The sequence below is a fragment of the Protopterus annectens genome, chromosome 4.part1, assembly GCF_019279795.1.
Source record: "Protopterus annectens isolate FY-2018-M chromosome 4.part1, PAN1.0, whole genome shotgun sequence".
Classification (NCBI taxonomy): Eukaryota; Metazoa; Chordata; order Ceratodontiformes; family Protopteridae; genus Protopterus; species Protopterus annectens.
This window is the reverse complement of record NC_056734.1, coordinates 837,817,896-837,836,099: the sequence shown is the minus strand read 5'-3', so window position 1 is coordinate 837,836,099 and position 18,204 is coordinate 837,817,896. Positions and strand designations below refer to the sequence as shown.

The window sequence follows — 18,204 nt, the reverse complement described above, 5'->3', positions numbered from 1 at the left end:
CTAAGTTCCTTAACTAAACACCTACCTAACATACTCAAATCTAGTTTATGCACATAAACTTATCGCCTGTCTTGAAAAATACCCAGCACTACAGAATATCCTACTGCCCTACTCCCCTACAAGGGATCACTCTGGCAGAATTCTTATTTATCACAAGTACATCAAACAACTCAGCATGGGACTTGCTGTACTCCTGCTATGTCTCCAACCTCTGGAATGCTATACATTCACAGACAGAAATGACTGAAAAACTCCCAAACTTTAAAATAAAGCTCAAGCAATACCTTTATCAGTAATGGTCATGCCTATGCTCATCATCAGGCTGAGTCTTTCTTCTTAAGTACACAATTCTCACAAAGCATCTTTCATCATCTTCTCTCCTTAGCTGTAATATCATTGTCCACTTTCACACTTCTGTAATACATTATTCCTCTGTCATCTAGCCCTTTTCTCCTTACTTTGGGACTAAACGTATTGTGCTTTCCTATCACATTGTGGCTTCTGTTTTCTTACATAAAAAACACATTTCTACCATCATATCTAACAACCTTTTCTCACAATATCACTCTTCCTGATACCTCCATTACAAGTATTAACTTATTTATGCTAAACTCACAAGATACTGCACTTCAATGTTTTTGAGACACTGCCAGGAATTAGTGTTTTAATAAAATGTACCTATACTATATCAGTTTTATGGAAATAGGCACCTCTCAGTTTATTAATGTTAACAGTACTTTATATTTAACCAGAACCAAAGTAACGAAAGAGAAAAAGTGCTTTAAAAACGACTAAAAACCAACCACGACAAAGCACTCAGGAAACCACACCGCGTAGATTTGGGCAGAAAAACGATTTATTTTAAATAAAAAATAAATAGTTTTTCTGCCCAAATCTACGCTGTGTTATTGGCTTCGTTATGCTGGTTTCCTGAGTGCTTTGTCATAGTTGGTTTTTAGTACTTTATATTTCTGTTATGAAATAGACACAGAGAAGTTTATCACTGTACTTACAGTATTTCAATTCTGTAGCAAATGTATCTCTTGAAACTGTGACTGTTTGATGTTAATGTTAACTATAAATGTACTTTTGATGGAGCTTTTCTCCCAGGTCTTCGCTGAAAATGGGCTTTGCTCAGTTGGACCTTACTGGTCAATAAAGACTGACAGACAGACAGTGACAAACAAATAAATAAAGAAGTATGTAAAAATACATTAATTTGGGCCTGGAAAGGATATGTGCTGCACACAGCATGTTGTACCACTAGAAAACCTGGCTACCCTGCTGCAAATGTCTTCCATTTTGCCAGTTATATCCTGATAAAATGTACACACAATGATTCCACCATAAAAGAAGTCAGGAATTAGTGCGGATCTGGTTAGATCAAGGTTAGTGTATTTTGTGTTATCAAAAATAAACTACTGAAGCAAGAGTGGACAGGTATTTTTGAGACCTTAACTAAACAACTAGTGATCCTACCCAATTCTGCTTCGTGAAGGGCAGATCCTGCCTATTAAATCTGGTGGATTTCTTTGAAAATGTGACCAAGGCCACTGATGAGGGCAAATCTGTGCACACAGGATACTTCAACCTGGCAAAGGCTTTCGACACAATCCCTCATTCAGAAGTTCAGGTCAAAACTAAGGGGTTGTGGCTGACCAAGTCTGCATGAACTGCAAACTAGCTGCAATCACTGAATCCCCAAATAAAGTCAGTATACTCCAGGAGGGTCTCACCTAGACCAACGACTGGTGTATTAGTCACGGTCTCAAACTGAATGCAAAAAAATGCATTATCATTCCCTTTGGAATGAGCAATGTCCACTCAAATCAACAACAATACCCTAAGTACCCATGAAGTGGTAAGGGACCCGGGATCACAATGATTAACTTCAACCACCATGTGTCTACTGTAGTAAGAAAAGCTTTCTACGCAGCACACTTGATTAATAAAGGCATCACCTCGAGAGCAAAAGAAGTTATAACCCCCCTATACTCAGCACTTATCTGGCCCATAACTGAGTATAATGCCCCATTTAGCATGTACTGTACTAAGCACCTGTAGCAATTAGAGAAACCTCAGAGGTTTCTAACAAAGAAGATCAAGGGGCTCTAGCACTTGCCTTACACAGACTGACTAAAGTCCCTGTCACTATACTCCGTTTCATATAGACTTCTTAGGGGAGACTTATGCCTGGCCTACAGAGTAATCCAAGACCCAAACCTAATGAACTTGCTGCATATCCATAAATCAAACAGGACTGGGGGATACCCGTTTCAGGTGCCTAAATATGGCCTGTGACGTAAATAGGACATGCTGGAGGGACAAATTTATCTCCCAGTGACTGCCACGTCTTTGGAACAGGCTACCAATTCATGTGAAACAGTGCACCTCTATGACACCATTCAAGAGAAACCTGGACAAATGGATGCGGTGCCGTAAATTCTTACCGGGGATAGAGCCTACAACCCTCCTGAACATGAGCAGCCATCACTAAATGCAATCTTGGGTACTGACTCTGATTTCTATGGTATTACATTGGGTTGAAATGGCTAGGCTAAAAATGACCTCTGGGTCGATAGCCTAGTAATCTCCTATGATCCTAAGAATATGTCTAAGTGAAGTTGTGTGGCTCTGTTCTGAATTCTAGACATTTGTTGTGAAGTTTTCTGATGGGAATATGAAGAAAAGCATCTGCAATGGCTATGGTCATCCACAAGTTTTTGTTGACAAGACAGTAGAGTTTATAGTATAAGCATGCACATTGTCTTAAAGGTCCACTATGGTCAGTAACTTTCAGCAAAAATATTCATGTAGTTTATCTTAATTTTTCCATGCACTACTACGTTCTTGCAGCACTACATGCATTAATTGCTGTTTTTCTGTTTGTTTTTGTTCCAAAATATCCAAACAATGAAATAAGGAAACCAGTACAAGAAAAGTATTACCTCACACTAGGAAAACTCACACTGCTTGGAAAAATTATCTCTGACAGAAAATGGTGCACTGATTAGCATTACTGTCTCATACCACTATGTTGCCTCGTTCAGTTTTAGGCCAGGTTACTTTTGTGTGGAGTTTGCACATCCTCACTGTGTCTACATGGGATTTATCAAGGAACTCTGGATTCCTCCAGTGTCTCAGAGATGTGCCACAGGCAAACTGACAATACTCATATTTGCCTATAGGTGTATATGCCAAAAGTGAGTCAGTGTGCATGTGTGTGTGTGTGTGTGTGTGTGTGTGTGTGTGTGTGTGTGTGTGTGTGTGTGTGTGTGTGTGTGTGTGTGTGTGTGTGTGTGTGTGACTGCGTGTGTGTGATCAGTTGGCATCATGTTCAGGATTAGTTCAAACGTTTCATGCAGTGAGTGCCAGGATAGACTTCAGCTCCCCCACAACTCTTCACTGGATTAGGAGGAGAATGAATGAATGAATTAAATGAATGAAAAGGGTAAGAAGAAAGATCACAATCTGCACTGCTGCCGGAATGTTCCTTAAAGACAGATTAGTGTACATTATCACTAAAAGAATGAGTAAATATTGAAAAAAAAAAAGACATTTTGCTACTACCAATTGACTGGATTATACACCTCAGGTAAATGAAAAAAGCAACATGTTTATTTGTTCACAATTATTCTAAGACTTTATTGTAGACACTTAAGAATAACATTATACTGATTGATTTTATGGAATAATGAACAGTGATTTTGCTGTAATTGTGTTTTATCTATGAGTATGTGAATTCACACACACACACACACACACACACACACACACACACACACACACACACACACACACACACACACACACACACACACACACACACACACAAAGAGTAATGACTCACCTTGTGAGTGATAATTGATGCAGAAACGTGGCTGATCTAGGGCCTGCTGTGGGTTCATGCCAAATTCGAACATGTTAAGCAGCACCTGATGAAAACAAAACTATTATTATATCTAGCATCGTCCAACATGGTCAATTATTGTCAGTTCCCCTGCTTGGTTCTAAATGAGCTTTTGTTTCAAATTCAGCAGTGCTACCTTTAGTAACCTGTATAGAGATCAAGTCCTGTTTGGAAAAGTAAGTTAATCAGTGTTAATGTAGCTTCATTTCTGTCAATGCAAAATACTGAGTATACTTTTTTTTTAGCAATAATTAACTTTTGGTCATGTGTCAATCTTTAGTACAGTACTTGGATAGACAGTAACTGGTTCCATGGAGTGCAGGGATAAAGCCTAACTACAATCCAGATGACTAGGGTTTGACTACTGTCTCAGGTGCTAGAGAAACCAGTGAGGGAAGGTTGTAGTGAATAGCTGATGGCAGTTTGCCCATCTTAGGGAGAAAGGATACCAGGCCTGCAGCTACTGTGCTAACAATAACCACAGCATGAGAATGATGTGGCAGCATAACTGACCATGACGTGTGCTGGTGTACCAAGCAGTGCTGGTACTTTGTAAATGGATTATGATGAATGTGTGGGAGCAAGAGTGCCACTGCATTGGAGTCTAGGTTAACTATCAGGGTTATAGGGGGTGGATGAAGTCAGAACATTACTCGCCTATCTAATATATTTATTAATGACCTCAACACCTCCACTCATGCTAGTTTCGTTCAGTATTCAGAGGGCGCAATATGTGTGGCCTCAACAATAAATAATCTCCAAGACATAACCCAAAAATCCTTCTCTTCTGTAAAACCTGGTTCAAACAATCAAACCTCCTATGCAACTCCAAGAAAACATCTGCTTTGTACCTCACAAAGTTGCCTAAATAAAAAGCAATTTTTTACCATAAAGTCAGCAAATGATACTGTCATTGAAACTGTAACTCACAGTTAACGTCTAGGTGTTATAATAGATGACAATCTCAAATATGACCAGCATATACTGCATACCACTGAATCTACTTACCAGAAACTAAACTCCCTTTATCGGATCAATGGATGCCTTACAGATACTACAAGAAAAACTCTAGCCACCACCTGCTTATTGCAAACTGTTTTATATGCTGCTCCTACCCTAACAAACTTAAACAATGGTCAAAGAAAAAAACATTAGCTAAATTTGCCACCAATCTCCCTTATAGAACTCACCATTGTCATAGCTTAATGCAATTAACCTGGCTTGAACTATACATTTACCTAACATATTCACAATTAACTACAGCACACAAAACTCACTCATCATCCAGATAAATGCCCTGCACTACATAACTTATTATTGACCTACTGTCCAGCAAGGGATCTCCGTTCTAGTAACAAATCCTTATTACTTACAAATAAGTCAAATAATGTTGCAAGAGATTCACTCTAATCCCAATACATTGCTAAACTCTGGAACAGTATCCCCACACAAATAAAACTCTCTGACAGACTCAGTAGTTTTAAACCACTGCTTAAACAACATTTTAACCAATCTGGACTCTGCACATGCTCATCTCAAGGCTGAGACTTTCCTGTTCACTGTACGATACTCTCTTTAAACAGAATGCACTGAACCTAACACTGAAATGACAAAATGTTTATACATAACTGCTCCCTGTATAATCCATTAAGTTTCATGTGGGTTTTCTCTTTAGTAACTTCCGCCTCTGTAAAATCTTAGAATGTATAAATGTAACTGTGTATAAATGTAAATAGAAATGTGACTACTTTGTGTTTAATTGGAACTTAGTAAAATGCAATGTAAGAAAATGGAGTTTTTTTCCCCGGGCCACTGCTGAAAATGGGTATTACCAGTCAGACATTCCCGGTAAACAAAGACAAATAAATAAAAGATAAATAGAATAAAACAGAAGCTCTCCTACTATTGCTCTGATAATGGTATTTTGCCATTTGGATCCCACTTCACAGCATCGATCGATCATCACCTGCAGTATATGAAGGTAACTCTCAGCTGGAAGGTGAGGACCCCCATGATGAGACAGGGTGCAGAGACTAGTACTGAGGAGTAAAATAGTTCATAAATCTCAGAATGGGATTGATGGTTGACAGACACAGAGGGAACCTTAGCAAAAAGTAAACACCGTCTCAGTTGGTGATACAGATTTCTGCTGTAGTCCCAAATCTAGATCCATCAGAGTATAACAATCTATTGTCATGGTAAAGCAAGGACAAATGCATCATCATCATTATTATTATTATTATTATTGTTTTCTTTTAATACTAGTCACTCAGCAGTGTAAACCTTTGCTCTAGATGATCCCATCTCTATCTATAAATGGAAAAAGGGGGGTTGATGATAATGACAAAAACTGAAATAAAGACTGATATGAAATAAGTACTAAGAGCATACTTAGAACACACAATATATATATAACTAAAAATTACTTGCAGTTGATAATGTTGGGAAAACACAAAACATTTACTTAAAGTAAGCCTGCTGCAGACCTATAAAGCAGTGACACATAGACTAGTAGCACCAGCAGAGATATGCAACATAGATTACATATGGAAATAAGTCATGTGTACCAAAAAGGAAAAGTAATGCGACTCAAAGTCACAACCAGCACAAAATAAGGTTAGACTGTAGGAGATCTGAGAGGAACTGTCCAGTAAAGAAGAGCTACAAAAAATGGTGACAGAGATGCAGCACATAAACACAAAGAACACAGACACACACACAAAAATACCAAACTCCACAACTCTGCACAAGTTTTCTCCTCTCAGACACCTACTCTTTCGCAAACTCTCCCTATTGACATTAAGGAAACCAAAACTTATTTCAAATTCAGAATACAACTCAAAAGGCATTTCTTCATCCAAGCCAAATGCTCCTGCTTCATCACAGGAGATATTGCCTTTCCAAGTCTTTTCTCCTCTCTTGAGACTTACTAAAGACTGACTCACTTTAAAAAGTAATGTATATATTGTACAAATTACTGTGCTTCTTCATTATATTAATATACACAGTTTTTTCTATGTAATTAGTCTGAACTACTCTGTTATTGCTTACATTTCTGTATTTTTTGTTTGTGAAATATGTTGCATTTCACCCAGGATGTCAATATGATGACAGCACTACCCCAGTAAACAAAAAAAAAAAAATGGTATTTGCGTATTATCGCAACCACTTTCTCAGCAACTTGACTCACTGTTGATATTTTCTGCCAGCCCTTCAAGCTATTGTTTTGATTAGGAAGGAAATTCAACTTTTTTAGGCTGTAATGTTTGTAACACAAATTAAATGGATATTGATAACATAATTGTGTTTTAAAATGTGATGTTACTGACCATGCAAGTCATTATGTGATCATTATTTTTCCTACTGAAAATCCTGTTCATATTCAACTTTGTTTTCAGTTTAGTTACTGTTCCACATGTTCTGTGACATCCATTGATCACAGCAATCTTTTAATTGTTGTTACCCCTGGTGTACTTAATCGTTGTTTATAACAAAATAAAAAAAGTTATTTCTTAAAAAGAAAGATACTGGTAGATCCCCTAATGGTATTGCCATCAGGAGCTACAACTTCAACGAGCTACATTTCAAATATTTCCTGTTTTTGCTGAACAACAGTATACTTCATAAGACTGGTACACATACCTCAAAACCTCAGACTTCAAGAAATCTGGAGAAAAACATAAATAATGGTGCGGGACAGGATAGATAATCAAAAATCAGTGACAGATGTACTTCACTTATAACCAAAAACCAAAAAAACAGGACGAAGAAGAAGCATACAGTTTAAAACTTGTTTTCAGAAGTCTGTTGGTATCCCAAACACAATGATAGCTTGAAGGGGCTGGCAGAACATATCAGCAGTGAGTCACCTGAGAATATGGTTGTGATAATACGCACGTACAATACATATATATATATATATATATATATATATATATATACACACACACACACACACACACACACACACATATATATATATATATATATATATATATATATATATATATAGAGATATATATATATATAGATATATATATATATATATATATATATATATATATATATATATACATATGTAACTATGAACCACTGAGTGACAATGAAACATTCCAAATGAGATGCACTGTATTATGGATGAGTACAACAAACAGCCACATATGCTGTATAGATCCTAGGACTAAATAGACCTTGATAAAACATGCCACAGTGTGCTCTATCCAGCTCACAGAACTGCACAGCATGCATGACTATTTCCCTTAAACAGCACTCTTTACAGAACTTTAAAGTTTGTGTAAGGAAGCAATACAGGCAAGTAGTTCACATGTTTTTCTATATTACAGAATCCATCATGATTGCCTATAATAGGGGAACCAAAGTGGCAACTACTATGGCTTTCCTAGCTATTGGCACCCTGCAGTGGTCAACCACTGCGAACAGAGTTAGATATTACTACATGCACACATATCTGATACAAAATATTGCCTCTCCTATATGGTGGTGATAGTACTGTATGCAAACAGAACTGAACTTGCTATAATGTTTACATGTTCTGCTGTTTTACATGTAAAGGAATACTATGTGACTGCTCATGTGTTTGTTTTATACAAATACAAAAAGTTCAGGTGCGAACCAAATGCATATCAGTCTGCAAAAAATTAAAATATATTAGGGCTGTAGATGGTGTCTAACCCAGTATTAAAGGCTGCTAGGCTTTCACTTTTTCTAACTTCTAATGAAAGTCAGTTGCAAGCTTTAACAACCCATTCAAACAACAATATGATCATCATTTTATTCCTTGAAAAAGTTCTTAATAACTTCCATAAATTCCCTCTACTAGTTTTCCGTAGATCTATGTACACCAAAAAGTAAATATCATTCCAGCTATATTCCAGCTATTGTATACAGTTGTTGAATTCCCCATTATTACTCTATATATGACTCAGCAAAGACTAATTTCTTGCAATCTTTCATTGTAAGGGAGTGTCCTAAGTTCCTGAATAGTTTTACTTAATCTTCACTGTACTCCTCCTAGATGTATGTCTAGCATAGTGTTTTGATTATAGATACTGCAGGGCAGTTTCATATTTCAGCTTGGGGCATATTAAAGATGCATAGTCACATTTAATCATGTTTTGGCATCTAGATATTAGGAAGCACTTAATACAGCTCACAGTATTGCTACATTCCTTTAGCAAGTGGTCCACATGCAAATGCAGTTTTTCATCCACTATTCTGCCTAAGCCCTTACATGTAACAATGTGCTGTATATAAATCCCAAAGAGTGCTGCACACTGATGTCTCACTGCTCCTTGTTGGGTGGACCCTGCCACACTGCACATGCACTGCTGTTTGTATTTTCTAACAAGTTTCAAGTGTGCGTAGTATGGTGATGGAAATGTAAAAAAGAGTAGAAATGTGCCTGCCAAGGCAAAATGTAACCTGCACCACCCATTAGAAAGCCTGATTCTGACTGCTTTGTTTGGCTCACTGCCTGGTATAAGACTGGTAGGAATGTCAAGGAAACACCTCAGGAAAAAGGTCACAGTAAGCCAAAAGAACCAGCATATCAAGCAGTGGTGGAAGAAGGAAAGTTCCAGACCACAGAAAGGGGAGACTTCCACTCTTCTGTCATTGAACATGAAAATCCAAAATGTGGAGTTTTCAGGCATCATTAATTTCAAAAAGTCTCTGTTTTGAATAGTAGCGTAATACAAATAGCAGGAACAGCCAGACAAACATGAAATCACAAATTAATGGAAGATGTTCTCTGAATCTGTAATGGCTTCACAGTTCTTACAGTAAACTGTAGTTGTGTGGAAAGACTTAGGAAGAGAGTACCCCAACCCCCCGACCTCCCCTTGCCATCAGCACAGTTTACAATCTTTCTGAAGCTATGACTTCTAAAATATTAGATGTTCAAGAAATACCATTTCTGTTCTGCAGAGTTTGATGAAATGAGGTCAGAAGCATTTAACTTGCTTTTATGCTGGCTCACCCATTAGAGATGGGGGCTTGAATGCTTAGCAAGGTATTTTAAGTACTCTTTGTGCACCTTCTGCAGGAAGCCTTCTCCTGCAGCGTTATAAACTTAAACTCTGTCATTCTTCAAGCCCTTGTACAACCTACCATTGATGAGGGTTTCATTTGCATGTCCACACCTACTGCTGTGGTACACTTGTTTGTAATGTCCAGGTCTGTGGTGACCATCTTGTACTACCAACTTGCAGAATCTGCAATGGCAGCACATTTAAGAAGCTGAAGTTTTGCAGCATATGCCACAGTAGCTTGACACTTTGCAGAACAGCAGCAGACTTGTTCTACAGCATCTGAATGACATACCTCTAAAAGCAAAATCACCAAGTCCTAACAAAAAAAAACTTATAAGAAGGCTCAGACATGAGGGCCTATAACTCTGGCATCCCGCTGAAATTCTATTCCAGAAGCTATGACAACAGGAGTGTTATCTAAGAAAGGTATTTAATGTCCATTTTCTAACTCAAAACATGAAATTCTTGTTCCATGGAGGACATGTGTCATCAGAGATCTTAGTTTTAGGACATACGGAAGAAAGACCTTAATAGACAGATCTGTGACCATCTACAGAAAATTGGCAAAAAGGCAGAAACTGCAGAGCCACATACCTGGATGAATGACTATACTAGATTTGAGTCAAAGAGATGATGGAGACAATGTAAACAGTTAACTTGGTCTAGGTCCTTTCTGGAAGCCCAAGAGAAAAACTTATCCAGTTCTGTAGGTAAGATGTCCTTACAGCAGATAATTTCCATTTCATTAGATAGGATGACCTTGTAGCAGATCTTTTCAGTTTCCTTAGGCTAACATCTATCTGGAAAAGGAATCACTGTTAGAAATTAGAATTCTATCCTACACGCTGAGAAATTCAGTTAGCAAGTACTTGTGTGGCAAATGTCATGCAGGAGGAGTAGTAAACAACTTCATCGAGAGTGAGAGAGAGACAGAGAGAAACATGCCTGTCCTGGCCAAGGAAAAGCTATGAGAATGAGGCTGGTTTGGTCTTATTTCACTTTGAGAAGTCCGTTCTGAATCAGAGGGGGAAAAAAGAAAAGCCATAAAAGTAAGGTCCTAGTTAACGGAAATGAGGATATGTCTACCTTCCAGTCTGATGAGGAATGAGTGAGCAAAGGTATGAAGTAGATTGTTGAGATGCATATCAAATAGGACCTCTCCTGACATGGTCTGTATTTGAACAAGCTTCTGAAAATATATGCATCTAGATTCCAGTCTTGAGCTAGTGTTATTTGCCTGATGAAGGAGGCTGATAGTTTGTTTGTATGGAGTGATAACATACTGGTGAGAGATGACAATTGTAATGAATGGTCCAGTGCCACATCAGAAGTGCCTCTTCACATAGTTGGAAAGATCTGGTGCCTCCTTGTTTACTGATATATCACATAACTGCAGTGTTGTCCAGATTAATCCAAAGGTAATCCAGAAAGAAACTGTACTGGAAAGATGTCAGAAGTCTAAATCCATTTTCATTTCTTTTTTGTTGGTGTGAAAGGACTGTTCTTGTTAAGTCAAGTTACTAAACATCAATAGAATGTTGTAAAGCCCTGTATAACTACCGTCCAACAACCCTATGGATAACTGCTATGGTCCTGTCAGAGAAAGTAAGGGTAACCCTTTGGTTAGGGTTACTTAGTCCATCCACCACAGAAATTCCATCTTTATTGATTTGGAGAGTGGAATCATTTCTCCCAGGGACTGGTGAATGGTTCCAAATTTTTCCACTCATCCACTGATGCCTTCTTATGTGGAAGCTTACAAAATGAACAAGGAAAATTCAATGAGACCACTGAGATCCACACCTATTTTTCATCAGTAAGCCAGAAGTACAGTTATGTGGGTTACATATTTACTGAGTTGTAGTCATAAAGAGCTGAATTAGGAGACTTGTCAAAATACTATGTTCAGTTTTATGCATGTATACACACCATGAAAATCAAACAAATGTTTTCAACAGTTTACAAGACAGGCTTGTTGCAAGATGTTACGAGTGGCAAAGCAATGTGACTGGTGGAGTACAGCATGGGGGGGGGGGGGTACAGCACCCTGATTTAGGTCAGTGAGACGTAAGAAAAATTCTGGCAGGCCTAACAATCTGAGAGATTATATAATATCCAAAGCAACTAAAAAATAGTGGCAGAACCTCTTTCAGTTGCTAATGCTTGGAAATAATGTTTAAAATAGCTTAAGGCCATGTTTCAATGCATAATGATTAACTTTTTTGTTTGGCTTTTCTAGCATCTGCATTCCACCAGTACACTTAAGGTAGAAATACTCTAACTGAAATCTGAAATCCATACCATTCACTTAATGAAAACAACTTTCATCCTCTAGGATCCACAAAAAAGGTGGAATACCAGTTGGTCATGGCCCAGATGTCTGACAGCAGCATCTGTAAGGATCCAGAACTTTATTAAAAGCTATTTGATAACCATTGAAAAGAACACTGCTTGTACGATCTTTGTAAATAATGTAGAGTATTAGGTGACATTCCTGTGAAAGCAAACATTACTGAGATTCTACTAATAATAGTGAGCCATTGTAAAATAAAGGAGAGCCACCCATGAAGAAATAACTTTTATCCTCGATTACTTGTATTCAATAACTATCCTTAAAAAAGGACACATTGTATTAAAAATGGAGTCAGTCAAAGAGAATTGCAACAGACAAAATTCTCAACCACATTGTAAATTAGTTAGGAATACAGATAAATGGTATGGATGCAGCATTAAATAATATGGAGGGAATAATAATAGAGGAAAAGACTCAAACTGAATTTTTACTAAAAACAACTAGTTTTTAGAAAAAAGTTAGAGGAAAATAAGCTACATTTTTAACATTGTGGCTCCCTATAATACTAAATCTATCTGAAGGGATGTCCCATGAAAATGAAAGAGCCCGTTGAGTTTTTTCAAAAGGAGTTCCATTCAGATCTACTGTTGTCATGTTCACTTCTAGCTTAGGTATAGACCCTTTTCAGAGAACAGCTTGGTGAAACACTCCACCGATAGTTCAATTAAATATAATAAAATCTGACAACAACCTTTTTACCAAAGTAGATGAAAAAAGAAAAAAATTACTTCCACTTATTAATGAACACAATAAAAATGGTATAAAGGTTCACCTTCTACTTCCAGCAAGAATAAAAATACTTTAAATTGAATGTCCCAAAATCTTTACTAACTTGGATGATTCCCTTTCCTTGGCTCAGAGTAATAATATTTTAAAATCTTCACCACTTTCATTTTTCAAATCTTCAGATACCATGGATCGGGCAGCAGCAAATATGAAAAGGCAGCAGAGTTGAATGGCTGGAAAAGTGCTACTTCAAAAAAGCATAAGGATAAATACTTCAAAAAATGTAGACAAATGATTTGTTTTTACTGTAATTTGACAGAAGGTTTAGATACTACTATAGTCTAGTTACTTATATAACCACCAAAATGCTGTTTCATCTTTTAAGGCTGAGATGTCGTTTTTAGGATAAAATTTGATAAATAGGTTGGTTGTTACATTACTTCTGGATTTAACTACAAGTGTTCATATGCTTGTAGCTCACGATTTACCTGCTTCTTGCCACTTGTAATCAGTAACTGCCCTAACTCCCACTAGCCCAATCTTAGTTAATTACCAAGCCCACCCATCACCCAACCCTGCTGCACTGCATAGATCTACCAGAACTCTAACTCTAACCCAAAAACTCCCACACAGTCCCTGACCCTAAGCATAGCACTCCCTTCCCTAAAACTATAGTCCCCAATTACTCCCTAAACTTAGAGGTCCACTTCCTCTTCACTAAACCTAAATTTCCCATTTGCTCCATAACCTTAAAACTCCTCTCCTGCTTCATAATCTTAAACTCCCACTTCCTAAACTTAAAACTTTATTTGTTCTCCTTGAACCTAAAGTCACTGACTGTTCCCTTATCCTAAAACTCCAGTGCCACTCCCTAAACCTGATCACTTAGTCTCCTGCTCCCTAAACCTAAAGCTCCCGCTGCCATAACCTAAATCCCACTCCTGACTGCTGTCTAAAACCCTCTTCAATACCCCATATCTTCCTGCCACTCTCTCCCACCAGATTCTGCACTAAAATAGCCAAAATTCATCTGCTGTGCTTGGGAGAGATGCAGCAGCTCCACTCTCTCAAAAAGGCTGCCTCATCTCACGTAAACATGCATTTGAGTTTGAGTGACAACAGTCAGCCATCTGAGTTACAAGATGTCTGAATCATGGATGTGAGATAGTTGTCCTTGAGCACCTGGGACTTGGGCGCTTGTAGCAGACCCTTTAACTACGTAGCAGAGGTAAGCACTTATTACTTTAACAAGTACTTCATGAGAGAATCCAGTATATTATTTTTTTAATAAAACTTATTTAATATAATTGATGACAAAAAAATAATACCTCGGCTGCACACACACACACACATATATTCTGCAATTATATTCACTATAATAGGGTTCGCAGTAGTATATTTTAGGTTATGCTACAATTTTAAGTAATTAGAATAATTAAATATTTAACTTTCTTTTTCATGACTCTTGATGCTGTAAGCACGCAGTCACAAAGGAAAACCTCACCAGAAGGCATTTCCTGACCTCCATATCTTCTATCATCTGGCGACATACTTTGCAAGTGCATGTGTATTACACATCTTTAATGCCCCTCACTACAAGAGATGATGGAAGAACACAAAAGTCAATGTATACAATGACATTATTTAAGAAATCTAAGCAATTTCTTCTTAATAAAGCATCTTTGCCTACTGGCCTTGGTGCTTTTTTAAGTTATACAAGTTTTTTTGTTTGTTGGTGGTTATATAATCTTTCTTAAATAATGTCATTGTATAATAGCAATAACCCACTCCTCGATCTCGGTCACCACAGGATTTATCCACGGTTGGCTGTATTTAATCAATCGGGTTTTACCCTCATGATCAAACCACACCAAATGTGAGCAAATCCTGTGAAACCCACACCCAATTGTAGTTTATCACTAAATTACTTATACTTATGCAGAGTTGCCACCTTTTAAGATGACCAAAATGAGATATTTGTTTGTGGGGATGTATGATGTAGCCAGAGCAAAGGACATGACATATTTGCTACTAAAACAGAATCTGAAAATTTTCTGTTGTTTTAAGTCAGACTGGGGCATTTCAAAAGTACATTGGTTGTTTTATGCAACTATTGGAGAATAACTGGGTCTTGAGATATTTGCTGTTTTTCATGCTCTTTTGCAGGATGCTTTAGTAGTATTCAGGGAGTGGAACGTAGTTTGGAATAAGGAAATTTCACAAAGTTGCCATTGTAAAATAACAGGTATAATATTCTTTAGAAACACTTCTTGCCTAATGTCGGACATTTCTGGCAAAAATAGGGCATTGCCATCATGAGCATTGGCCATAGTATATTCTTATTCACATTTATTCCTAGGCTTGTTGAAAGACATTTATTTCATCTTTCTCCAACTCATTTAGATATATCAGTCAAATTGCCCAGTAGCCATACTATCTCCCCCTTATCAAAAATTTTAGAAAGAGTTGTTCATGTGCAACTAATGCAGTACCTCCAACAAAACAAACTACTATCCAATTCCCAACATGGCTTTAAACCCTCCCATAGTACCACAACCGCTCTTCTATCTTTCATCAGCACAGTAAACCACTATAGAAACAAAGGCCTTTTCGTATCCTCCATTTTCCTGGACTTATCAAAAGCCTTTGATATGGTTAATCACAATATGCTCCTCAATACTCTATCTAGTCTAAACGTATGCTCCTCCACTATACTATGGTTCAACAGCTACCTATCAGAACGTCAACAAGCAGTCCTCTGGCAAGAAAAGCTGTCCTCCCTCTTACCAATATCCATAGGAGTCCCTCAAGGATCAATCCTTGGCCCACTGTTGTTCTCTCTTTTCACTAATGACATCTCTTCTTCATTGCCCACTGCCTCAGTAGTACAGTATGCTGATGACACCACCATAACATGTGCTGCCCCCAGCATTAAGGAACTACATACCCTTACCCAAAATAACTTTACTCTAGCTGAAACTTGGTTTTCTAACATAAAACTACTTCTTAATCCCAAGAAAACAAAACTAATCCTATTTACCCCTGGCAGATCACCTACCTTAAACTATAGCCTCATTATAAACTCCAAAGATAATATTCAAATCTCACCAACCAACCACACAAAACTACTAGGAGTAGAGATTGATAATCACCTGAGATTTGATATCCACATAGCACAAACCATCAAAAAGGTGAACAGAAAATTAGGACTCCTCTATAGAAACAAACAGTTCATGACTAAACAGACCAAAGCCACTATTGCAAGAACCCACCTCCTTTCCATCCTTCTTTATGCCTCCCCTATCCTAACTAATCTTCACCTTACTGAACTTCGCAAACTGGAATCATGTTACAACAAGATTGCCAAGTTTGCTACAGACTCCACGTATAGGTCCCAACACTGTCATTCCCTAATGCAGCTCAAGTGGCTGGACCTTCCTCAGCTACTAAGACTTAATCAAGTTTCAGTAGCACATATCCTCTACTACTACCCTGAGAAAATACCTGCACTCCAGCAACTAATTCAGCCATACACCACCACTAGAGCCCTAAGATCTAGCAGCCAAAACCTCATTCATGTAATTAGACATAAAAATGAAGCAGGAAAGTCTCTCTTTGCCTGCACAATAGCCCAAAACTGGAACTTACTCCCAAGCCATATAACTACCACTTCTTCTAGTACCCAATTCAAATACCTCCTGAAATCCCATTATTCAAACAATTGGCTTTGTTCTTGCTACTCCCCAGGGTAAACAATAACTATGCACAGTTGTAACGATTCTGCTACTCTCTAACACTTTCATTACATAGCCTTGCTAATATGTTTACACTTACCTCCAAACTCAGCATCAGAACAATAGGGTAAAACATATCAACACTTGTATACTATTAAATCTTACCTAATAAAGGATACAATCTCTATCTGAGAAAGGTATATACCTTATTAGATCTCCTCATCTTGGTCTTACCTCAATACCTATACTTTTTGATGTGTGGGTGTGAGTATATATATATATATATATATATATATATATATATATATATATATATATATATATATATACACAAATGTGAATGTATAAATGTATATGTGAATGAGAATGTATATGAGAAAAAATCATTTTAGTCATCTACTAATTGTTTGTTTTACTAGATGCATTACATGCTGTGTAACTTTTCATTTTTGTACTATTTTGATATATTTAACACCTAAATATGCCATTAAGAACACTTAGAAATGTATAAATGCTAATAGTGTAACATGGAGCTTTTCTCCCCGGGCCTCCGCTGAAAATGGACCTGTGTCCAGTCGGACCCTCCCGGTTAACAAATGTAAAATAAATAAATAATAATAAAAATTTTGTAATCTGAAAATGCTTTACTGGTTATTTGCTGGCTGTATGGAATGGTACACTGTACATATGGTTTAGCAATCGAACAAATTATTAACACAATTAACTGACATCAAGATGTGGCAACACACATAATGAAGATAATTCAGACATAGATATCAAACCTTCAGAAAGTGATAGAGGGCTTGTATCTCAGCCCTTTTAATAGTATTATTGATATTACTAAAATGTTCCTTATGGTTATTTCTTTATGATAAAATGTAAGTGGCTATTTCAATTATGAAGAAAAGATGAAAAAAGTCTGTGTAAACTGTGACGGGCCACTTCTGGGCCAGTAATCAAGAAGCCTGCATCTTCACCACTGACACTGGAGGGGGAAGTTCACTTGGAACAAAAACAGATACACACAGTATTTACAGATGCAGTTCTCTGCATCAAGCAGAATTTCGCTTAAGAGGACACAGGGAACACACTCAGTCTGGAGGCTGGGTTTCTCCCTCTCTCCAAGCCCCCAATAAGACTCCCCATTGGCACAGCTGTAGAGCTGAGTCCTCATCTGAATGTCCAAGCCAAGTCCTCCACCACTCTCTCTGCGAAATTAGAAGTTATGTATTTACCATAACGTTCCATCTGAGTAGGTGGATTCATTTGTCTGCAACCTGTGGGTATGGATCCGATATTGGATCCGAACCGGCATGGTTTATCCAGCTATGGATCCGAGCTCCTAGCTCCTCCCCTCACCCATAATGCCCTGCTCTCCCTACATGACCTCAGATCGAGTTTGCCCTGCACCAACTACCCTAATCAAAGGGT

The 18,204-nt window shown here is 37.6% G+C and overlaps 1 protein-coding gene across 3 annotated transcripts in view; it reads right to left on the bottom strand.

The window, feature by feature from the left end:
• LOC122801095 (glutathione hydrolase-like YwrD proenzyme) overlaps positions 1 to 18,204 on the bottom strand; it is a 1,228,450-nt gene that overhangs the window by 281,814 nt on the left and 928,432 nt on the right. For all 3 annotated transcript variants that reach the window (XM_044070614.1, XM_044070615.1, XM_044070616.1), the window contains exon 10: positions 3,851 to 3,935. In XM_044070614.1, the coding sequence (XP_043926549.1) occupies positions 3,851 to 3,935 (85 nt within the window). The remainder of the gene's footprint in view (positions 1 to 3,850; positions 3,936 to 18,204) is intronic.